Source organism: Mytilus edulis, chromosome 2, assembly GCF_963676685.1.
Source record: "Mytilus edulis chromosome 2, xbMytEdul2.2, whole genome shotgun sequence".
NCBI lineage: Eukaryota > Metazoa > Mollusca > Bivalvia > Mytilida > Mytilidae > Mytilus > Mytilus edulis.
This window is the reverse complement of record NC_092345.1, coordinates 7,987,306-8,011,972: the sequence shown is the minus strand read 5'-3', so window position 1 is coordinate 8,011,972 and position 24,667 is coordinate 7,987,306. Positions and strand designations below refer to the sequence as shown.

At 33.1% G+C, this 24,667-nt stretch overlaps 2 protein-coding genes and 2 long non-coding RNA genes across 5 annotated transcripts; 3 read left to right on the top strand and 1 right to left on the bottom strand.

The window, feature by feature from the left end:
- The first annotated feature begins 282 nt into the window (after positions 1-282).
- On the top strand, positions 283-1,395 carry LOC139511341 (uncharacterized). Its single transcript, XR_011662004.1, has 2 exons — positions 283-590; positions 1,014-1,395. It is a non-coding gene; the product is annotated as an uncharacterized lncRNA (long non-coding RNA).
- LOC139511340 (uncharacterized) lies at positions 1,363-2,239 on the bottom strand. The gene is made up of 2 exons (XR_011662003.1): positions 2,145-2,239; positions 1,363-1,570 (listed from the first exon to the last, which is right to left on the bottom strand). It is a non-coding gene; the product is annotated as an uncharacterized lncRNA (long non-coding RNA).
- A 350-nt stretch (positions 2,240-2,589) lies between these two features.
- LOC139511339 (actin, adductor muscle) lies at positions 2,590-5,889 on the top strand. The gene is made up of 2 exons (XM_071297982.1): positions 2,590-2,893; positions 4,484-5,889. Exons 1-2 carry the CDS (start codon positions 2,768-2,770, stop codon positions 5,486-5,488), a joined length of 1,131 nt encoding a protein of 376 aa, XP_071154083.1. The 5' UTR covers positions 2,590-2,767; the 3' UTR covers positions 5,489-5,889.
- Positions 5,890-8,716: 2,827 nt separating this feature from the next.
- Positions 8,717-22,307, top strand: LOC139511338 (plancitoxin-1-like). 2 transcript variants are annotated; one of them, XM_071297981.1, is made up of 8 exons: positions 8,717-8,739; positions 10,904-11,078; positions 11,719-11,797; positions 12,427-12,588; positions 18,474-18,677; positions 20,199-20,305; positions 20,817-20,948; positions 22,133-22,307. In XM_071297981.1, exons 2-8 carry the CDS (start codon positions 10,980-10,982, stop codon positions 22,244-22,246), a joined length of 897 nt encoding a protein of 298 aa, XP_071154082.1. In that variant the 5' UTR covers positions 8,717-8,739; positions 10,904-10,979; the 3' UTR covers positions 22,247-22,307. The 2 variants fall into 2 exon arrangements, with proteins under 2 accessions (XP_071154082.1, XP_071154081.1); XM_071297980.1 differs by lacking the exon at positions 8,717-8,739 and adding an exon at positions 9,457-9,605.
- The last annotated feature ends 2,360 nt before the right edge of the window (positions 22,308-24,667 follow it).

The following is a 24,667-nucleotide window of genomic DNA, read 5'->3' as shown; positions in this document are numbered from 1 at the left end:
AACGTAAGTATTTACATATCATCGTATTCATACTATAGGACCCCCCTCATCATATGCAGCGTTTTGTTCCGAATATTTTGATGCCCATTAAGTTATATTTCACTGTTGGTTTCATAGAGAACATTCACAGAATATTTCAGATCTGCCGAAGATTGATCAGGATTGTGTACACGATATGTCCGTAAAATCACTATAAATCCATTTATGTATCTTATTTATGCCAATCGTGTACAGAAACTTGCCCATATTTACATATTCATTCATACAAACTAGCGTCAGTGTATATTTTTGACATTTTTGTCAGCTGAACGCAATAATATTTTTTTTTCAAAAAATGATCAGTATCCACGGTATGAACATTATATGATCAGTTCCACGGTATGAATCTGAAAGTTATAGATCATTTCCCATAACTTTATATTTAGGTTTTAAATGAATGCTGAGAAGGCAGAAAAGCTGTGTAAAATTTGTGGAAAGTCATTCCGGAGTATTTCAGCAGTGTATGATCACGAAAGGAGGCATGCCAAGAAGGGGCCATACAAGTGTTGTAGGAAAGTTTTTTTCAGTAAAGCCAATATCAAAAGACACAGGTAAATTTTCATTTCATGGAATTCTTATCATATTACTGTCACTAAATTTTGGAAAATAACATAAGCCACGGAAATAGAGAAGTTGTCTATAAACAAAATCAGTTAAATGAAAATACGAACTAGGAATATATCATTTCTGTAAAAATGTCTCTGTCCTCTGTGAATATGTACTTTTATTCAAGGAACATTATGTATAACAAAATCAGCATTTAAAAATCTAGGGAATTGCAAAACCCGAAAACCAAGACAAATTTGTACAATCAATTAACACTAACACTTTAAAATACATAACCGCGATGGAACCCACCACAACATGGGCAAAATAGGTACCAGTAATCATTGCCTGCCTACGAGCCTTGTCTAGGAAATTACCTTACTGGACACTATTAACCATATGTTAATTCTTGATCTTTAAACATTCAGGTGTGCAGTGCATGGTGAAGAAAAAACATTTGCATGTGAACAGTGTGATAAAAGATTTTCAATTATGGCTGATCTCACCCGTCACCTCAAGATTCACGAGGAACACCCTGTAAAATTTAAATGTACAGTATGGGGTTTAGAGTTTAAGAAAGCACATGATTGTGGTGATCACGAGGCTAGTCACAGGGGTGACAAACAGCATAGGTACACATGTGGAAAGGCATACATCCACCAGACAAACCTTTACAGACATAAGAGAAAATGTAATCATTGACAATCAGGATTCATCTTGACTTTATTATTTATTTTACGTTTTGTACTTTGATCTCAAAGATGAGATACATACTGGTTTTGACAAATAAAGATTTATTTCTATGAAAAATATTTATTCAATGCCCATTTTAACAGTTGGTAGAAGTTTGGCCTGGTTGCATCTAGCTTTTTCTCAACGAATTCCAAGTTCCCCTTTACATAGAGCATTTCTGTCAGTTGAAATTGTTGCCTCTCGCTTTCGTCCATTCAACCGTTTCCTCCCTGCAGAGTCGAATGTATGATTTCTGAAAATAAAGGAAAATACAAAGTGTACAAATTTATTCTACACTGGGGAAAACCTGGAGACCGTAATTCGATTCATGGTTAGCCGTAGGGCCATATGCATATTAGAAATTGCAGTGAGGATGAAAATATTTTTCATAGACGAAAATCTTAGCACAAAATGTATCTTGCGTTACATGTGGAAACGATTCAGATTCATACCGTGGAACTGATCATATAATGTTCATACCGTGGATACTGATCATTTTTTGAAAAAAAAATATTATTGCGTTCAGCTGACAAAAATGTCAAAAATATACACTGACGCTAGTTTGTATGAATGAATATGTAAATATGGGCAAGTTTCTGTACACGATTGGCATAAATAAGATACATAAATGGATTTATAGTGATTTTACGGACATATCGTGTACACAATCCTGATCAATCTTCGGCAGATCTGAAATATTCTGTGAATGTTCTCTATGAAACCAACAGTGAAATATAACTTAATGGGCATCAAAATATTCGGAACAAAACGCTGCATATGATGAGGGGGGTCCTATAGTATGAATACGATGATATGTAAATACTTACGTTCAAAATTTGCCTCCAAGCGAACTTGTTTATTCAGACAGGCGCCATTTTTCCGTGAAACTGATCACAAGCAAGTCACGTGTTTCGCGACCGTGGATGTAAACAAACATGTCAGCCTCCATAGCGGCATACGATTTCTTTTCATTTCAACATCCTGATAAAATAAAACAATTGCAATACCTTTATGTATTCACATTTTAATTCCAATGTATATGTTGACAATCTTCGCACTTTGTGAGGTAATAAAATATCTTTTCTCTACACAAAATATCAAAACTAAGTGGGTTCTGTCTTTTCATTTTTGAAAAAAGTAACTCCATCTTTGTTTGCCTGGAAACCCGAACGCCAATGATCGGAAGTGATGCCTGCCATATGTGGCTAACACATGCATCTTCGGAACTTCCGATCAAAAACGGAAATCGTCGAGCGACTTCGGCAAAACTTTGCCAGTACGGGATTTCCAAATATGGCAAACGCAGTCAATTAATCGTAGTAGTTTCTTGGAAAGCTTTGATCGCGTTGCATAAAAGCGCGTGTGAGTAAGACACTTCACCAGTTTGTTGTAGAAGTCAGGGTGAGATACTCCTCTTTAGCGTTTAGTATAACTTTATAAAACAGACATCATGTGTGACGACGAAGTAGCCGCTTTGGTAGTAGACAATGGATCAGGAATGTGCAAAGCTGGTTTCGCCGGAGATGATGCTCCAAGAGCCGTGTTTCCCTCCATCGTTGGAAGACCAAGACATCAGGTCAGTTTTCTTTTTACTTTATATTTATATGAAAGAACAGCAATATTTCAAAGTTGACTTTTTCTACTTTTTACATTTGTATGTTTTTCGCAATTATGTTTAAGTTGACTTTTCAAAGTTTCTAACTACTAGTATAGTAAATATCAAGTAAATGTTGAATAAGTTGACACGACAGAGTGTACATAATGATAAAAACTTAATAAAAAATTCAAAGACAACTTGGTAAATTATGTTTTGTAGATTTTAAACTACATGTATAATTAACTCGTATTATTCATTCATGTCATTTATGAGAAATGGACCATATTCTACACATTCTTTGTGTTTAAAAATTATGCATGACACATCAAACGATGTGTTAATTAAGTAATTTATACATCTATCGAGTCTTCTCTCTGTAAATATTTTTTAATGATATAAAACATTTTAAAAGCAAAAGGCAATTATCAGGCGCTTTGTCTAATTAGCCTTGAATTTGATACCCTAACCACGTGTGTTGCCCACACCCAAAGGCGATGATGACTGCAACATTCCAAACGACGCAAACTTCATTACCAAATATGGCTATCCCATCTGCTCCTACCATGAGGTCATGAAAGTATTTCAAATTTTTGTAATGTGCAGTTTTGACATTTGAACTGAACAGATTATTGGATGATTAACATGCCAAATTTCTTTTTGTTATTTTAATGTTTTATGATGAGATAATTGATAATTTAGATATCATGCGGCTATGATTAGATGATGAATTTTCGAATGCACGTGTTATCCTACTAGAGAAAATTTACTTACGCTCAATCAGCATTTTCTTACTTATCAATGAATTTTCGTTGATACTATTATATCATTATGCAACTGATAACTTTTCTATATCAAACATGCAGACATTATTTTTTGCTACACAACAAGACATGATAGATAATTAAGACCATTGCCTCGCTTGGAAAGTATAAAGTTGTAACAAATTCTTTAATTTGTTTTCATGTTTTGGATTGCGTTAATATTTAATTGCTCGGGGGCCTGGGGAAATACATTAAATAAGTTAACTACTGTCCTCTTTCATTGACAATAAAACATTTCTATGGTGTTATCATTTAGTCCTTGACACTTTGATTGCGGAGACCAATTTAATCATATTACGGTGCTGTATAATATAATTAGATTCTCTAACTTATTTGATTGCCCTATTTTTTAATATATATTTTGAAAAAAAAAGAAAAATTAAAAAAAAGAAAAATGATAAGGCGCGAGGAATAAGATTACAAACGAACATGAATATATTCTTACTACAACACGTACAACTTGTTTTACGCCTAAACATACATTTTGACAGAAAAAAAGCTTCAAACTTCTGTAAATCGGCCGGACTATGCAAGTAATATCTTCCACGTCCTCCAGCCTTAAGTCGAAAGTTATTGTTTTATTGGCAATCAAATCACATTTCCTTGTGTCTGCTTTTAGTTCCATGACATTCACAAATATAAGCAAAATATTAGGATCATTATAGATACATGATGTACATAATGTTTTTGTTAAAATTATTGATGCAAACTTCGTCATGTTGAACTGACACCTATTTTCTGTTTACAGGGAGTCATGGTTGGTATGGGTCAGAAAGACTCCTACGTAGGAGATGAAGCCCAGAGCAAGAGAGGTATCCTCACCCTGAAATACCCAATTGAGCACGGTATCGTCACAAACTGGGACGATATGGAAAAAATCTGGCATCACACCTTCTACAACGAACTCCGTGTTGCCCCAGAAGAGCACCCAGTCCTTCTGACTGAGGCTCCACTCAATCCCAAAGCCAACAGGGAAAAGATGACCCAGATCATGTTCGAGACCTTCAATGCACCAGCCATGTACGTCGCTATCCAGGCCGTACTCTCACTGTATGCTTCCGGTCGTACCACTGGTATCGTACTCGACTCTGGAGATGGTGTCACACACACCGTACCAATCTACGAAGGTTACGCTCTTCCCCACGCCATCCTCCGTCTTGACTTGGCCGGTAGAGATCTTACTGATTACTTGATGAAAATCCTCACTGAGAGAGGTTACTCATTCACAACCACCGCCGAGAGAGAAATCGTTAGAGACATTAAGGAAAAATTGTGCTATGTTGCTCTTGATTTCGAGCAGGAAATGTCAACCGCCGCTTCCTCATCTTCCCTAGAAAAGAGCTACGAATTGCCCGATGGACAGGTTATCACCATTGGTAACGAAAGATTCAGGTGTCCAGAATCACTATTCCAACCATCCTTCTTGGGTATGGAATCTGCTGGTATCCATGAAACCACATACAACAGTATCATGAAGTGTGACGTCGATATCCGTAAGGACTTGTACGCCAACACCGTCTTGTCTGGTGGTACCACCATGTTCCCAGGTATTGCCGACAGAATGCAGAAGGAAATCACAGCACTTGCTCCAAGCACAATGAAGATCAAAATCATTGCCCCACCAGAGAGGAAATACTCCGTCTGGATCGGTGGTTCCATCTTGGCTTCATTGTCCACCTTCCAACAGATGTGGATCAGCAAACAGGAATATGACGAATCTGGCCCATCCATTGTCCACAGGAAATGCTTCTAAACTAAATTGTTTTCTAGGACTTATATTAATTTATTTTCAAATTTCGTTAAAACAAAAAGCTTCGTGCTTGGTAACATGGACTTTAATTTATACAAACTGTCTTTAACCCTTTCAAACTTCAGATCTGTATTAGCATTGAGCTAACGGTACTTGTACAAATATATGACAGTCAATTATTATTTGTTTTATGTGAAAAAGTCTGGTGGTTCAAATGCAAGAATGTGGAGAGTTGAATGTGAAAAAGACTTGTAAAAATACTAAACAATCCGGAAACATATCTCAGGTCTCCAGGGGAGATAACTTTCTACAAAATTTGATGTACATGTGGAATAAATCATCTGCATTATTGTGATAAAATGACCTTTATACATCCAATTATATTAAATCTTATAAAAAAAGAATATCATTCTCATATTCAGCCGAGAGTTCTGGGGAAATTTATACAGCTTCAACTTAGTAGACCTACATTTCAAAATTAGCTTTATTAAATTTGGAAATGTATGTTCGAAATTTAATTTTGCTGCATTTTGAATTGAAAACGGAAGTCATACACCTAACAAATATTTGAAAAACATGTACAGGTTGTGGTCCTCGACTATGAGAAAAATGGTAGAAAATTAGAATTGGATGAATAACTCTGCTTTAAACTTAGTATTTAGGAATAATATGGTCTTTGACTATGAGCAAAAAAGAACTGAAGAATGAGATAAACATGTCTGCCTTATGTGTGCCACAATCTGGAATATTTGTTAAATTTACACCGACACCATTCACATATACTTTTGTTCCGAAATTAAGTTTGGTTTTCGGGATAAACTTCATTTAGATTAATGTGAAATACTTTTTGTTTCCTCAGTTTTCAAGGTTAGGGAGCTACCATTTGATTTTTATGGGGGGGCTAGGATGAAAAATTTTGTCCTGCTTTTTTTTTTAGTTGAAATCTCTGTCCTGCCTTTTTATTTTTTACTCTATTCGGTCCTGCCTTTTTTTTTACTAGTTATCCTGACTTTTTTTACACAAATTGTCATCCTGCCTTTTTTTTTTACCAAGTTGCTCATCCTGCCTTTTTTTTTTACTCAAAACTCCTGTCCTGCCTATTTTTTTCAAATTTCATCCTAGCCCCCCCATAAAAATCAAATGGTAGCTCCCTTACGTCTTGCTTGTTTGGTAACGTTGTGTTGACAGTTTGTGATTTATTTAGATTTTCAATGATTTTCTTTTCAATGGGTTTACAAGTTGGTATGATTGAAATGAGATTTTGGGTATATGCCAATGAAACAGCAACCCAACAAAACAACATTTGACAATTTTCGAGTGTTTAATAAACACATTTAAATTATCAATGTTATTTGTGTAAACACAATTATGTTGACAATTCCACAGCAATAAAACAAACAAGATTGGTCGACCGTTCTTTTTAACAGAAAGGTCAAACTTCACAATAAATTATTTGAATCAAGTTCTGGAGCACCTGAGATCACCCTCGAATTTTGGTTGTTTTTTGTTTTGCTCGGTCTTTAATTTGTCTGTCATGTTTTATACACTGTTGGTGTGTCTTTTGGTCATGACACTACCAGTTATGTCATGTTTTATACAAGTGTTGGTGTGTCTTTTGGTCATGACACTACCAGTTATGTCATGTTTTATACACTGTTGGTGTGTCTTTTGGTCATGACACTACCAGTTATGTCATGTTTTATACACTGTTGGTGTGTCTTTTGGTCATGACACTACCAGTTCATTTTCGCATTGTGAGTGAATGACCCTTTGAATCTTTCGGTCCTCTTAATAGAGAAAACTTATATCACTTCAAATATCAAAAACATTAACTGAAATCTGAAACAAATTCGAAAGTACATATTTTCCTATAGTCAAAAGAACTGGACTAAACACTAGAAAATAGGGTTAAGATAAATCTAGAAAAAAAACATGTTACTGGAGACATGTGAATAAACAGTAACATAACACACTGTGATAGGGAGATATGTTTACTCACTACAAATCTAAAATAACCATTCCATTACACATTTCATCCACAACTAGCACAGCCGACACAGGAGCCACAATATGATAAAATGTGTCCCTACAAAAAGGGTTATATTAATAAAAGTATATAGTTTACAAGATCATATCACACACCTTAAAGAAATCGCAAAAGAACAGCATTTTGATTGCAGTTCCTTTAAAATATGGAAGCCACATCAAAGATTTAAAAAAAGAAACGCTTCACCTCTTGAGAAATTCATGTTAGCGTTAGAAAAGTTTCCCCATGGAAATTTTAGATGCAGTTTAACAACAGGTGGGCAAGATGCAGTATCAAGAAACAAATTCATACATTAAAAAAAGACGAAACATACTAAAATTACATTCAAAGATCCGGAGATAAAAGGCCAATAATATGAAAGGGAAAAAACTAAGTACAATGAAAAGACAAATATTATAAAATAGATATGGTTGATGATCAATGGGGGAAAGTTCAAATGACGAGGATTAAATCAGCTAAAAGTCACTGATCGGCCTTCAACGATGAGCATAACTATCCGCGATTAAATGCCCCGACATGACAAAATGTGAAATAATTCAGCCCTCAAAATACTACACACATTTTGAGGAGTTGTCGCCAAGTTAAACAAATTAGGAATTCTGGCATACAACCAGATAGTATTTACACTTTACGCCAGACCGAAACACACAACAATTCTGCTTTAACAATTATACACACAAAAGTGACCTTGGTTTAGCAACTCCACAGTTGAATAGAGATCAGAGAATTATACAGTCAAATGTTTTAAGATGTTTGTAAGGTTCGCCGTCGACCTTGTAGTGTAGTGTTTACTCAAGATGTAAATACTGTTAGAAAGTTTTCCTCTAATACGAAAAATGGACATTAATTTATCGTTTTCTGATTCTCGATGATTTTTTTCATTTTTAAAGAGGGTACTGATTCGTTTACTTCTATTTATGTTCCATTCCAATGATGTTTAAAATAGTACCACTGAAATGCAGTCAAATTTAGTTCTCACAAATAAAAATGTAGTGTGTTTTGTTACATTCCGAATAATGTTTGGAAATAAACTCATCATAAATACCAGGATGCAAATGGTTTGAAGAGTTAAAATTTTGTTCTCGAACTGTAAAAATATTGAAATATTCTTTAGCTTCTTGTGCTCAATTGTCAAATATCTGTTTAATTGTTTTCCGTTTATTCCTGTGCTTTCTCCTAAATATTCGTCCAGAAGATAAAAACACAGGTAAGAAATAATTGCATAAAATAAAACAAAAAGGAAACAAAGAGGTCGTTTTTCATTTGTCATTTGATGCTCTCATATTTCTAGTGAAAATATGTGAATTCATTACATTTGTAAGTATTAATGCAATCGGCATATCATAACATTTATGGAGCACGTTGTATTGGATTTAGAGTTGAACTTGGAATATCACTTAAGCCTGTAAGTGAAACATGAACTGGACCAGAATGAATTAATAAAAATTGTATTGCAAAATGGTTTGTAACATTTAAAATACTGTTATAAACACTTAGATTGTCAGAGAGTCTGATCCAGTAAAACAAGCATATACATTGACATAATAGATGTCCCATGGTTGTGTTGGATTGCTGTTTGACTGACGTGTATCATTGGTTGAACCGGGGGACAGGGGTTTCTGTACCCCCCCCCCCCCTTCTGACGATCAATGCTTCTGATGGGGAGATATGATTGGAAACACCCCCTTTATACTGGGTTTGAATTAACTCCTCTTAAAAATTGATGGATCAACCCCTGTGTATACGGTACCCCATATCTCCTTGTATTGGTATATATACCTTTAGAATGATAAGTCTTTGCCAATATTTTGTTTGTCCTGACAATTGTATAAATCGGGTATCTTGTCATATATTACATGTTTATCGAAATATTCCTGATTAGAATTTAAATGTGACCGAAATTTTGGTACTGGCATATACTGGTGTGAGATTTCTTGTAAAATCCATGTGGCCTATCAGATAACATTCCACTACTAACATGTCTACTTCGATAGGTATATTAGTCTTCTGTATAAACATATGCCTTAGTTTTGGACTACAGTGTTTAGACCAAGACGGATCACCGGTAGATTGGTAGGTTCATTAATAAATAAATGCATGTCAGAAAATCATTAATGTATCTGAGCAAAATCATCACAGCAGAAGTCCATAATTACTAGATCTGATCCTTTGTAAATTTATGTATCATTGTCATTTTGCTTAGTTTCTTTTGTTACCTATTCCGACATCGGACTTGGACTTCTTTTGAACTGACTTTTACTATGTGGGTATTTGTTTAATCTGCAATGGCTAGAGGCAGAGGGCTGAGATCTCACTCAGCGTGTTATCGTTTAACACAACCGCATATTTGCGCCTGTCTTAATTCAAGAGCCTCTGTTAGTCTTGTATGTTTGTTTTTTTTAAATTTATTTTAGTTCTTTTATATGTTTGGAAGTTTAGTTTAACGTCAATTTTCATTGTACTAGTACACGGTTTTGTTTAGGGGCCAGCTGAAGTCAGCCTCCTGGTGCGGGAATATTCGCTGTATTGAAGACCCATTGGCGGCCTTTTGTTCAGTTTTGTTTACTCTCTGGTCGGGTTGTTGTCTCTTTGACACATTCACCATTTCTATTCCCTATTTTATCATAAGAGGTTATACAGTGGGGTGTCGGCTTAGAATCACGAAAGGAAATGATAAAATTTAATTTATTTTGTAGGTTAGAATTATATAATGTAAGTTTTCTTTATCTTGTTTAAAGAAATTTGAACAATTCTTGCCTTTGGATGTGAAATAAGTAAGGTTGTTTCTTTTGGAGAAAAATTTCAACTATTGGTTGACATATATTCATTTTGCCAGCTAGAAATACGAATGGCTAATTAAAATAAACGTGACGAAAGATGAGTTTCAAACGCGAGTGGCCATTAATAACCACAGTGGAATCGAAACTATTCTATTTTGAGGGATGCCGTTTTCCTGAAGACTTCGGAAAATTATATCATCTTGTATAATAACATGTTTAGTAGATTAATACTCTTTTACTTATCCTCCCCTGTTTGTCTTCTGGAATAATTAACAGTTTTTTTCTTGTCGATATACTACAAATGACTTAAAAACGACCACAACACATAGAGAGATAGATTGTTTTTGTGTTTCTATCATTTAGGTATCTCGGCTAAGACAGGTTAGCGGATCCTTGCTCACATTAGATTGGGAAAGGATTCTAGTCAATAACGATTCTGATATCTATTGCTAGAGAAACTTTCCCTGAGTAGCTATGGAAATCGATGAATACGACGTGCATAAACACAAGCACATTATAACCCGGCCCATTTTTTCTTAACAAATGAAATCATTGTACAATGTAGTATAAGAATTACATTTCACGTTATAGGTATATATTGTATAAATTGCCAAAAATTTCGGATAGCCAGAATCCGGTCGTTCACAATGGCACTGCATTTTATTACATGGACGAAAATACGCCCTATTGGAAACTATCGGACAAGGGGATGACAGACACAAACCATGCAGTATATAATACTCTACAACAAATATACAATAGCAAGGTAAGTACCGATTTTACAGTAAATTGCTTACTAAACGTATTTGTGCTGTTTGTCTCACTATATATTTATTCTTGACCCAGAAAAAATATCATATCCAGGGAAGTACTTTGTGCATTATAGTTATTATATTATACTTGCTAACGGTACTTCTTTTATAATATAATAGCAAACGATGTACATGTATTTAACACATATGAAAATAAGGAGATGTGGCCGTATGATTGCCAATGAGACAAGTATCCACCAAATTTCGAATACTGTGGGCGTAAACAAAGTTATATAGTCTTACATAATAAGAAAACCCCATACCATATATACTTTATATTTTTAAATTTTACTGTCTCGAGTGGACAAATATCGTATCACACTCGATGCAGTGGTAGAATCTAAATATATAGAGCCTCGTGTTTTAAAATTTATCTGTCTCGAGTGGATAAATATGGTATCACACTCGATGCAGTGGTAGAATCTATATATATATATATATATATATTGTTATACTGATATTCATACGACAGACAAGGTATTATATTCGTTATTAATATTTAAATACTAGTCTTTCAATTCAAAGAGCGTTCAGATTACCAAATGAGCTTTAATCAAACACCTGTAGAAACTAACTGACAGTCTTATTTTTTAGAATGATTCTATCTTTTACATGATGTACAACGATGAACCACCTCACACTCGGGGTTCTTTAACTCATGGACACACAAAAGGTACGTACATTGATAACCACCCCACACTCGGGGGTCTTTAACTCATGGACACACAAAAGGTACGTACATTGATGAACCACCTCACACTCGGGGGTCTTTAACTCATGGACACACAAAAGGTACGTACATTGATGAACCACCTCACACTCGGGGGGTCTTTAACTCATGGACACACAAAAGGTACGTACATTGATAACCACCCCACACTCGGGGGTCTTTAACTCATGGACACACAAAAGGTACGTACATTGATGAACCACCTCACACTCGGGGGTCTTTAACTCATGGACACACAAAAGGTACGTACATTGATAACCACCTCACACTCGGGGGTCTTTAACTCATGGACACACAAAAGGTACGTACAATAATGATCACCTCACATTCGAGATTTTTATGGGATTCAAGTAAACGCTTATCCGTTAAATTGAAGTTAACATGAAAACGGATGCAACTTGATGAGGTCGAATTATTCACTTGCAAGTTATTTCTTCATTTCACAATTATTACAGCAATTCATTATAACTAAAATATTATATGTGTCTAACTCTTCTATTTATTAATAGCCTCATTTAGTAAAAAATGTTTTGACACAAAATCATTTAAAAAAAAAATATATTATTAAACAGGTGCAGTTGGCTTTGACAAAACAGATGGTTTCTGGTTAGTCCACAGCACTCCGAAATTCCCGTATCCCAAATCTGAAGGATACACATTTCCACACAATGGAGATGTATACGGACAAACTTTCCTGTGTGTATCCATGAACTATGATTTGTTAGATATTCTGGGTAAGTGTCATGGAGAAAACGTTCATGTGCATGTGTATCTATATATGAACTATGATATGTTAGATATTCTGGGTAAGTGTCATGGAGAAAACATGCATGTGCATGTTTATTCATGAACTTGGATATGTTAGATTTTATTAGTAAGTGATGTTTCGATAAAGAGAAGTCATGACCATCCTTGAACAATTATTTAGGAATTAATGTATAAAAAAACAAACCAAACCAAAATCAAGAAACTATATAGAGGATAGCGTCAGCCTTCGAGTCAACCATTGTCAAGTTTCTAAACAATATATAAAGATATAATATGCCAAATAGAATAGAAAAAGAAAATGAAGAAGTTTGACGTGCAAAAATGCGACGGGTTAATCCAAACTCTCCTTTATACATTGTACATGTATGACCTAAACACCAAATTCTTTATTTAAACATACAAAAACTATGAAAAATATACATTACTTAAACACCAAATTCTTTATTTAAACATACAGAAACTATCAAAGATAAACATTACCTAAACACCAAATTCTTTATTTAAACATACAGAAACTATCAAAGATAAACATTACCTAAACACCAAATTCTTTATTTAAACTTACAGATACTATCAAAGATATGCATGACCTAAGCACCAAGTTCTTTATTTAAACATACATAAACTATCAAAGACATTACATTACCTACACTGTAAATCTAAGTGTTAAGAAATAGAACACTGCTTGAACACTTTTTGAACGTGTAATGGTGTTCCAAATGTATACACTAGTGTCCATCAATTGAATGTGTGGTGTTCAGTTTTTAATACCTTCGTATTTCATTTTTGAACACTTCATGTTAAAGACCTTAACATTAGTGTTCAACGATTTAACGTGTCCGAATGTTCAAAATCTTAATACGTCTACGCGTTCAACAGCCATGTAACACTTTTTGAACACACAGAACATGTTTAAAAACCAAAATGTTAAGATTCAGAACACCAGACGTTAACCTTTAGAACAGTTGACATAGGTGTTCAAATTGATGGTGTTCAAATGTGGAACATGTTCTATTGTTAAGCGTACATAATTTTCCATAAGTACTAAACTTAATTAAACTGTTATAAAAACAATATGGAATCAGGCAAAATACAACAATAAAACTTATTTTAAAACGTAATTCTTTATATAATCAAATGAGCATATATGTAAGAAAAGTGCACAAGAATACCTTATGATAACAGTCAGTGAAATCACATACATAATGTTTATAAACCGACTTAAATATATCACAAATAATGATTTTCCCCTACATGACAAGATATAGTTGCTACATCATATGTATCCTAACCAAAAATGCATGTCAATGTGATAAGTAGATAGTTTATGATATAGATAATTGTCACAATGAAAGTTTAAAAGTTTGCAAATTCCAACAGTTCATGTGCGATCACACACAATGTATGCTCAACTTTTCAGTGCATCTTCACTTAAAGTTATCAACTGGGTGGCATTTTATGTGTTGTTATCAACTTCCAATGTCAAAATCCTCCACAACAAGTAATGTCTATGAGCCTATACATCCTGCAAAATAAAATTTAAAATTAATAGAAGAGAGTTTTTCATAAAGCATCAAAGTATGCAATAGTTGTTATGCCTTAATTTCGATATATACTAGAGTACAAATTGATATTCTATGGCAGTGAAATGCAAGTTTTGACATTATAAATTACATAAGTCGATTTCTTGACTTAAGGTATACAGATATAGAAATTATACACCTACATACATGTTAGTTATCAATATACATATAATGTCATACCTTTCTGACATCTTTCTTTTTTTCAACACTTTATAGCATGCAGAAATGACCTTCGTGGGATTATTGGCTACCGATTTCTAATTCAAACATTTGAAACTAACGATTCCTGCAAATAAAAAAAAATGCATTTTCCAAGTCAAAAATGGTGTTCCAAATGTTTACACTAGTGTTCATCAATTGAATGTGTGGCGTTCAGTTTTTAATGTCTTTGTGTTTCACTTTTGAACACTTGATGTTAGAGTTCTTAACACTTAGTGTTCATCAATTGAATATGTGGTGTTCAGTTTTTAATGCCTTTGTGTTTCATTTTTGAACGCTTGATGTTAGAGTTCTTAACACTTAGTGTTCATCAATTGCATGTGTGGTGTTCATTTTCTAATGCCTTTGTGTTTCATTTTTGAACACTTGATGTTAGAGTTCTTAACACTTAAGTGTTCAGCTAATATACGTGGATGTCAAAAATCATCATTTATTCTGTATATAAACAGACAGATAATCACAGACTGGTTATTCGGCAGTTTAGGAAATCATTAGAACAAAGCTGACAGTTATTTACGTTTAATCTAAAGCCTGTTCTTTAATTCGTCTTTTATGTTGAATATTGAAAATTTGGATATAGCAGTTATCAATATTTGACAAATATATATCTGACATGAGAAAATAACAAGGAAGCCATCGAACTACCTATAGAGATTATCATAACTTGTTACTCACTTCTTTCGTGTTCATGTGGGGGTTTACTCCTGGTTTGCCCACTTTTAATTCTACCAATTATCTATTAGTTAAGAAAACAAAAAAGACAAAAGGTTTAATGAGCATACAATTGTATAGTCTGTTCCAACTTAGGTATATAGTTTGTAAGTGTTTTTCTAGATATTCAGGTTGTTTTTTTGTATAGAAAAATAATAAAAAAAATCAAATATTTTTTCTCAGAAATTTAATATCAATTCAATCAATTAATTCAACATACATATACAGCAAATAACTAAAAAATGATATTCAGTTATACAATTGTCTTTATGTTCATTAGTTTCTGAATGATTTTCAAGATAGAATTATATTTATACACTGAGTTCTCTTTTATTGCAAACTTTATTTAATAAATTAATTAATTTTATAAATGCATTGCATAAGGAAATCAATTAAGCACAAAAAAGTAATAAGGGCACTATATGTAAAATGATGAGAAATACAATCTTTTATATATACATCAAAAGTAACAAAACATTTGATATATTTACAAAGTCACAATTAACAATAATTCACTTCATTGATTAGTTCAAATGGAGAAGATGGGATGTTGCGTCAGAGTATTCTACCACGTTGATGGGACTTTGTTGGTATCTGTATATGAGGCTGGTGTCTATTACTCTGTATGGTCGTCTTTAAGGTGGGCGGGTTCCTCCTGCTGCATACTGGATAATGTTGCATTATGATAGTGCCTTTGTCTTCTTCAGTAGCTCAATGATCTCGTAGATGTTTGGGTGAGCGTGTTTGAGTCGCTTCTTATGTTTGTTGTGCCATCCTTCCAGGTGATTTGTGCATGGTGCAGGGTCCTTCTGTGTAATAGTGGTTCTATAGAAAGCGGTAGTTTTCAACCAAAAACCCTGTCACGTAATCTGTAAATGAAGTTGTAGCGGGTATGTTTCAGTTTCTCCAATGTCTTCTAAAGTGTTTAGCATCGTCAACAAGGTGGGTGGAAGAAGAGGTACCAGTAGTACTGCGGCTCGTCGTATCAGTTAAGTAATGTCTTCATTTTCTTTATAATAGGACTGTAGTCCATATTTCTGTGCCTTTCGCCATATACACTTGGTGAAGTGGAAGAATCAGCCTTTCGCGGTTACCCCTGGACATACTGTCTGTGTTGCGTTGTTGGTGGCTGTCTCGTAGTCAATAGATAGTGTTTCTGGTTGAAGTTATAACTGGTGTTGTTGATCAATGACTACTGAACAGTTGCATTTATATTCTAGTTGTTAAATTTAATTGGATAATTTTATATTTTACTAAATTTTGAAACAGCGTATTGCATTGAACATAAACAAATTAAGTTGAATAAATTAAAAGATATTCAAATGAGATTTATTCTATTAAATCTTTAGTTTCATTATTTTACTTTTCACCTTTTTTTCAGAATACCAATAATTAAAAATATTTGTTGATAAATTGAAATATTTATTCATTTTAATACACATTTTTTTTTAATAAAATGCATTATTCTGCCAAATATATATAAAATATAGAAAATTTTTGCACATTTACCATGATTTAATAGAAGAATAAAATATTCTTTTTTAATTTTACAGGTAAAATAAAAGGTAAAAAATATGACTATAATTCAGAAATAAACTATAATTGTTAAAACAACAATTCCCTCTATGTTTACATATACATGTAATTAAAAGTGGGCAAACCAGGCAAGTCCCTTCTCCAGTTCTCTTCCTTATTTGTATCCATTCTTCGTTTAACCGCCTATATTTGTTTCCGGTATTTGGTACCCTGGTATATTTTTTTTAACGCGAGGTGTTCAAAATTTCGAGAGATTTGAACACTGATTGAACATGTAATGTTAATAAACTGAACGGATCATGAAATAAGATAAACATCGACATATTTTTATTACGATATTATCATAACAGGCCTCATTGATATGCATAATTATGTCACTTTTAAGTAAAACTAGTAATAATAATAAAATAAGTTCATAAACTATACATATATGCCAGCTTGAAAGTTTTATATTTCACAATTACTAAATTATTAGTAAAAAATTCACAAGATCATCATCCTGCGTAAACATTCATATTCTTTAATGAATTTCTTTGTAAATTTGCCAATTAGAAGGATAGAAAATTGGACAAACAACTATCTTCTTTGTTAGATCAGAATTTGAACACCTGTGTACACTGTGTCTGAACACACATGTTAATATTTTCAACACAAACGTTAAAACTTTGAACACGTCTCTAAGCATTAACATATGACGTTAAAATATTGAACATTCGGTGTACAAATTTTGAACGCGTCCGGACGCGTCAGTCGTCAGGTATATTTACAGTGTAAACACCAAATTCTTTATTTAAACATACAGATACTATCAACGATATGCATGACCTAAACAATAAATTCTTTATTTAAACATACAGAAACTATCAAAGATATACATCACCTATACACCAAAATCTTTATTTAAACATACAGATACTATCAAAGATATGCATGACCTAAACAACAAATTCTTTATTTAAACATACAGATACTATCAAAGATATACATGACCTATACACCAAATTCTTTATTTATACATACAGATACTATCAAAGATATGCATGACCTAAACACCAAATTCTTTATGTAAACATACAGATACTATCAAAGATAGACATGACCTAAACAACAAATTCTGTATTTAAACATACAGAAACTATCAAAGATATACATGATCTAAACACCAAGTTCTTTATTTAAACATACAGAAAATATCAAAGATATGCATGACCTTAACAACAAATTCTTTATTTAAAAATAGAATAGAAAACACCAAATTCTTCATTTAAACATACAGATACTATCAAAGATATACATGACCTAAACATCAAATTCTTTATTTAAACATACAGAAACTATCAAAGATATGCATGACCTAAACACCAACTTCTTTATTTAAACATACAGAAACTTTCAAAGATATGCATGACCTAAACACCAAATTCTTTATCTAAATAAAACATTAATTTCTTAAATGAACCGACAAAGAAATACTTGGCAGGGTTAATCAAAAATATATTTAGATCTCAACCCTTCTACTTCATAAAAGCAAACGGAAATTTATAGTTTAGCTAGTTTAACTATGATTTAGGGAATTAATGTTCGAGCACAAATTTAATTGTAGTTGCATATTTTTTGGTTTCAAAATATATTAATTTAATATGGAAACGTCTTTAAAGATTTATATAACGATACTGATTGTTGCACAAATCTTCAGACTTTTGTCATTTTTTCTGTTTGAGTCGAATCGTCGTTTTTAAACGACCAAGTATTTTCTGGTTCGTATACATATATAGATATAAATAACATTTTTTTTATTGTAGGCTCTGTGTTTTTGTATTCATACCCAACTGTATATGATTATCAGATTCCAAACTCTTACTTCCAAGAAAATCCAAACATGGTCAGCATTCTGACTGGACGTCAAAATCGCGTGAAGCAAGAACCTTGGTTTGATGAAACTTTATTGCTATCCAAGGGTAGACATAATTTCAGAAGTTTTGCCAAATCAGCGGAGTTTCACAAAGGTTAAAATATAGTTCCAATAACAAGATACAATTCTTTTGTTCGAACCTTGAAAGATTCCTCGAGATTGTTTAGATATAAACTAGGTATCACCGAGTTCATTTGTCAAATATCTAGTAAACAAAAAGAGAAAAAAAATGTCTAGTATAAATATTTAGGAAAAGAGAGTAAAGATAACCATATAAATACTTAGGAGTAGAGAGTAAAGATAACCATATAAATACTTAGGAGTAGAGAGTAAAGATAACCATATAAATACTTAGGAGTAGAGAGTAAAGATAACCATATAAATACTTAGGAGTAGAGAGTAAAGATAACCATATAAATACTTAGGAGTAGAGAGTAAAGATAACCATATAAATACTTAGGAGTAGAGAGTAAAAGATAACCATATAAATACTTAGGAGTAGAGAGTAAAGATAACCATATAAATACTTAGGAGTAGAGAGTAAAGATAACCATATAAATACTTAGGAGTAGAGAGTAAAGATAACCATATAAATACTTAGGAGTAGAGAGTAAAGATAACCATATAAATACTTAGGAGTAGAGAGTAAAGATAACCATATAAATACAAATAACGAGTTAATATTGATGATTTTAGATGCATACTTGATATTTGGGTGGATATTTGCTCACTGTTGAAGGCTCACTGTGACCTATAGTTGCTCGTTGTCAATCATACTGCGTCTTTTTATCATATAGTGTAGATAATATATACTTCAAATTCCACATAAAATTTATTGTCAAGGTAGTCATGGGGGTATTGTAGAATACAAACACATGTTTGTACTTTGCCAAAATAGAGTATATTATAACATTCAATTTAAAAAAGTAGATAGAATGAAATTCAAAACAGTGTGGCTGTGGCCATTGATTGACACATTAAATTCATCCATTGACTGGGACAATTTAGGTGAACGTTTGTATGTAACGACCACTGCTCACTATGTACTTTTTAAAGACACTAAAACTATGGGGTCACCAAAGGTTCTCAACACCTTAATAAAGTAATTCGAAAAACTAATCAGAAATAACATGATGTTTTAATTTATATCAATTATATAAATCAAAACATAAAGGTTATTCCTGATTAATTTTTTTGAATTAATTTATAATTAAAGGCGTAAAGAAACCTTTGGTGACCCCACAGTTTAACTGTCTATCGTAGGTACGTCGTGAACGGTGGTCTTTACAGACAAACACGTAAATTGTCCCAGTCAATGAATGATTTTAATGTGTCAATCAATGGCCACAGCCACACTGTTTTGTATTTCATTCTACATAGTTCTTGTCATCGAGTGTAACTACAATCTCTATGTTGCGCATAAAAACAACACTTGTGAACAGAAAAAGAGACTGAGAAGCAAAATATAACTATATTGCAGAAACTTTGAAGTAAAATACTACACAATATCTCATATCAAATACTTTTAGACTTAAAAAAGAATACAGAGTGTACAAGTGACAAAAAATGAATTAACCATAACGACATGTTGTAACCTATATATGTATTCTGATAGATTTATACGATGGATGGTTATCCTCTCGACTAAAATACGAACTGTTGGTGGAAACTTGGCAAAATGGAAGAGGTGACATCGGATCAAATTGTACAGTAGGCTATAAGGTATAGTTGACATCAACTATATTTAGGTCGCGATGATCTAATATCATTAAATATAAACATATTACTAGTACTAGTTAACGTACACACAAAACAGGATAACGCTGAAGAATCTAACAAAATATGGATGCAGGTCCTACCCTCATCAGCAAATTAAAGATAAAACGAATTGCAACAATTTTTTCGTATGAATAAACGCGATAAAAATGTAAAGGTGTCAGCTAAATTTATATCTATGGTTGTATTCAATACCCGAAAATATTAATGAAAACCGTAAAAAAGTTTTGAGTGTGTACACGCAATTCCTGCATGTCTGTACACTGACCCCATTTTCAGGTATAGAGATGTGATTTTTTTCTGTGAGAAGTGCTTGTCGGACCATCCACAAGAACTTGTGGTCATCCGATGTTCAGTACTACAGTACTTTAATATTATGATTATAGTATACTATTTTTATTAAAAGAATGGTCCGTAGTGACACAATGTTTTTATGATGCAATAACTATGATTTCAGGTATTCAATATCCAGGAGATTACATTCAAGGATACTGAATCTGTACAATTTAGTACCCACAAGGATCATTCTAAATGGGCAGTATCTCGACCTGGTGGTAACTGGGTTTGTATAGGTGATATCAATAGACAGGTAATAAAAAAAGGTTTTTTTTTTATAAGGATGGTTGTATTCTTATGTTCATTAAGAATAACAGCTGTTATAGACTTAAGGTAGCACGGTAGTATATGCATTCCGGAATTTAGGTGGTTGCTCGTAAGTCAATGTATCTGAATACTGTGATTGGACAAAAGATACAGTATCAACTGAATATACTTTCTCAAACTGAGGGATGAATCGGGTGTAGAAAAATATGAAAAGATTTTGCAAACAGGTGAAAATGAATGTTTGAGGATATTTTTGAATTTTGTATTCACTGCATCATAAAAGGCTTAAATTTATAGCAAAAGTAGCCTTAGGATTTTAAAGAAAGCAAAAAAAGTAAACGTTCATGATACATACTCATATTCATATTTTGATATAAGGATAAATGTATACTTCCGTTTACTGTGTATGTAGAATTTTTAACAGTGTTAGAAAGTGGTGAAAATTCTATAAAGGCTATTATTATCCCCATGGGCAAGGAAATACTACCGTGCCACCTATAGAAGTCTGAACATATACTTGGTGAAGCTTGAAAAACAATCACGGAGGCTCCAAGAATATTTACACTGAAAATCGATGCTGAGCTTGAAACTTTGTTACATGTTTTAACACCTTTAACATGTCTAAATAGATAAAAAAAACAAAAAAACAAAAAAAAAACCCCAAAAAACGAGGAAGTCATTTGTACTATAACTGGTAAATTTGTTGTCTAATTTAATAGAATTGAGTATTTCAAACTTTTATTTAGTAAAGGTTTCTTTGTCAAAGCTGTATTATTAGCAAATAACTTCAGGATACAAGTACTGGTTTAGATACTTGGAATTCAGTGGCTCATTTAAAAGAGGGACGAAAGATACCAGAGGGACAGTCAACCTCATAAATCGAAAATAAACTGACAACTAAGTTACAGCGAGCAGTATTACAAGGGCGTTCCAAGTATATTATATTAGTACACTAGGCATCCTGCTGTAACAACACACACACGTACACAAATTGATTTGAATTGCAGGGATAATCGCGAATGGACTGCATGTTAAGGGAATGTAAAGCACATGGGCTTTTGGTCATACAGTCTTCAGTGTCAATTTTGCATAAAGTTTTATCCCAGACTTCAGGATGTAGGTTTTATGAAGATACCAACTACCGCATTACGTTAGTCTTTTAAATTTCAGGATACCCAGTTCAAACGAGGAGGTGGTCAGGTTTGTTTCCAGAACAGCCATGTATGGACAGCTTTCGTCAATCTCGTCACAGACTATGATACGTGTAGTCCTTTGAATGGATGAAGAGCTAATTGATTATATAGCCTTACAACGCGTGTACTGGAGGAATTAAATGTCTATCAAAGTGGTCTTATTTGTTCTCTTGGTATTACCTGATCCATATCGATGTATTGCCGAATTATGTTCGATTTATTTCTGCATCTTTTGTTTTGTCAATGTATGGTTTTATAAGTAAACGAAACTACTATTATAGAAACTGGAACAAATCGTTGGGCCTATGATGTGTCTAGTTGACTTTTGTTGATTTGTAAAATTGAGAATGTAAATGGGGAATGTGTCAAAGAGACAACAACCCGACCACAGGGAACAGCCAAAGGCCACCAATGGGTCGTCAATGCAGCGAGAAACTCCCGCACCGGAGGCGTTCTTCAGCTGGTCCCTAAACAATGTGTCGTTTTGTTTCTCTCTCATTGACATATACTCAACAGCTCCTTTTAAAACTAAGATTATAGAAGGATATATAGGACATATAGTAAACATTTTCCGTCTTTTCTTCTGTCCGGAAATCCGAAACAAATGGTTTATAGATGATAATTTGAGAATCTCTTGTTGATTTGGAAAGAAACATGTACAGATGGAAGATATATGGAAAGGTCATTGTTAATAAAAAAAAAATAAAAAGAAAGGGGGAAAAACGTTTAACGGATGATAACGTGATTTTCACTCGTTTAATTAAAATGAACTTCATACTTATTCAGATAGGGGGGAGGGGGGAAGTAAGAGGGCGAATGATTGTTGTGGTCAATAGGTCAAATGTTAAGATCACTGTTATTAGAAATAAAAAGAAAATATTATGAATATGGTTTATAGGTGTTTTTTTTTTTTTTAGTTTCCCTTGCTTCATTTAAATGCAATTTGATGTACTATACAGAGGGAAGATATAAGGAAAGGTAAATAGTTAATGGGTTGAAGGTCAAGGTAATGCATTTTGTTAATGAGTATGCAGTTCGGGGAGCATCATTTAGTTGGCAGTGCCATGTTTTAACTTTGTTAATATGAGAATTGATTATGTGCAATAACTGCATGCAGGTCGATTTCGGACGCAAGAATCTCGCTTTTCGTTGGTTGCATTCAAGTACAATGGTACTCTCTATAATCTTTAATCAGCGTATACAGAGACATACATACACATGTACATATGTCTCTGGCGTATGATTTTCAATAGTAAAATATACTGACTTGTAGAATGGTTCAACTATGTTTACATACAAACACATTTGTTGTTATATATATTTATTGATTATTGAAGTGAATGAATTCGCACGGGTGTGTGTTATACAAATTATACTTTTGTCTGTATGCTTTTTTTGTCGCTGGGTAGCTGTTTGATTGAAGTAACCCTATCTTTTTACTAGTATTTATAAAAGTAGAATGTCTAAAACTCACATCGTGGCCATCAGAGTTCAAATTGATTGAATATAAGCAGAAGTATATGCTATTATATGGCCTTTGATAATGAGAACAATCCTGGTACAGTCTGCTATAAATGAAAAATGTGAAATAATTCAAAAGAGAAAATTACCGCCCGAATTAAAAAAAACCAACAAAAAACCAACACCTTACGAAAATCAAATATGACAGACAACCGCTAAACTACAAGGCTCTTTACTTTGGACATGAAAATTCCCCCCTCAACCCCTAACCAGGGTCAGTGGTGCAGGATATCAAAAAAGTATTAGCTCAATGTAAAAGTATCTTGCATAAAACAAAAGACACGAAGCACCAATATAAGAGTACAAATATAAACTGTCACATTCTTTATGTGATTGTCCCAAGTCAGACGCATGTATTTCAGTGGTTGTTGTAGATTGCTGTCTTTTTTTCTGTTTTTGTTTAGAATGAATCAATTCGTTGATTATTATATTTGAATTTTAATTTACATAGGTTATTATGCGGTATGGGTTTTTGTCATTATTGAAGGCGTGAGGGGACCTAGAGTTTATATCCTACAATCTTTGGACTTAGTAAAATAAAAATGCAAACAGCTTCGTATATACTATCTAAAAGTTTTATTGATAATCACATTCATAAGGTTATAGCCAATGATACTCAAATTCTTGGTATAGCCTATATAACTTTTTGGAAAATTAATAAGCAGAAATGTAAATGCTTGGAATAAGTGGAGGAAAGACGCACATGTCATCTATCTCTGTGGTTTTTTTTTAACAGATTTCATTACCAAGAACAGATTTAAAAACAAACTTTAACCTAAACTGATCAGTGTCAAATACAGAGTGTTGAATTCATATTTAGACTAGTATCAGTAAATACGTCATTTTAAAACAGTCACTTATAAACGGACACGGGAAGGAGTCACAGGAAAAAAGGTCATAGATAGGAAATTAAGTCACATTAAAGATGTTCTTTATGAATTGATTAAAATGTTTTACTAATTTTTTTTTATAATCTTACAGAACCTTTTTT

Coding starts and splice junctions, on each gene's coding strand:
- LOC139511339 (XM_071297982.1), top strand. CDS start 2,768: ATGTGTGACGACGAAGTAGCCGCTTTGGTAGTAGACAATGGATCAGGA. Junction 2,894..4,483: donor TTGGAAGACCAAGACATCAG/GTCAGTTTTCTT, acceptor TTCTGTTTACAG/GGAGTCATGGTTGGTATGGG.
- LOC139511338 (XM_071297980.1), top strand. CDS start 9,511: ATGTCTACTTCGATAGGTATATTAGTCTTCTGTATAAACATATGCCTT. Junction 9,606..10,903: donor GACGGATCACCGGTAGATTG/GTAGGTTCATTA, acceptor TTCACGTTATAG/GTATATATTGTATAAATTGC. Junction 20,949..22,132: donor TAGGTGATATCAATAGACAG/GTAATAAAAAAA, acceptor TTTAAATTTCAG/GATACCCAGTTCAAACGAGG.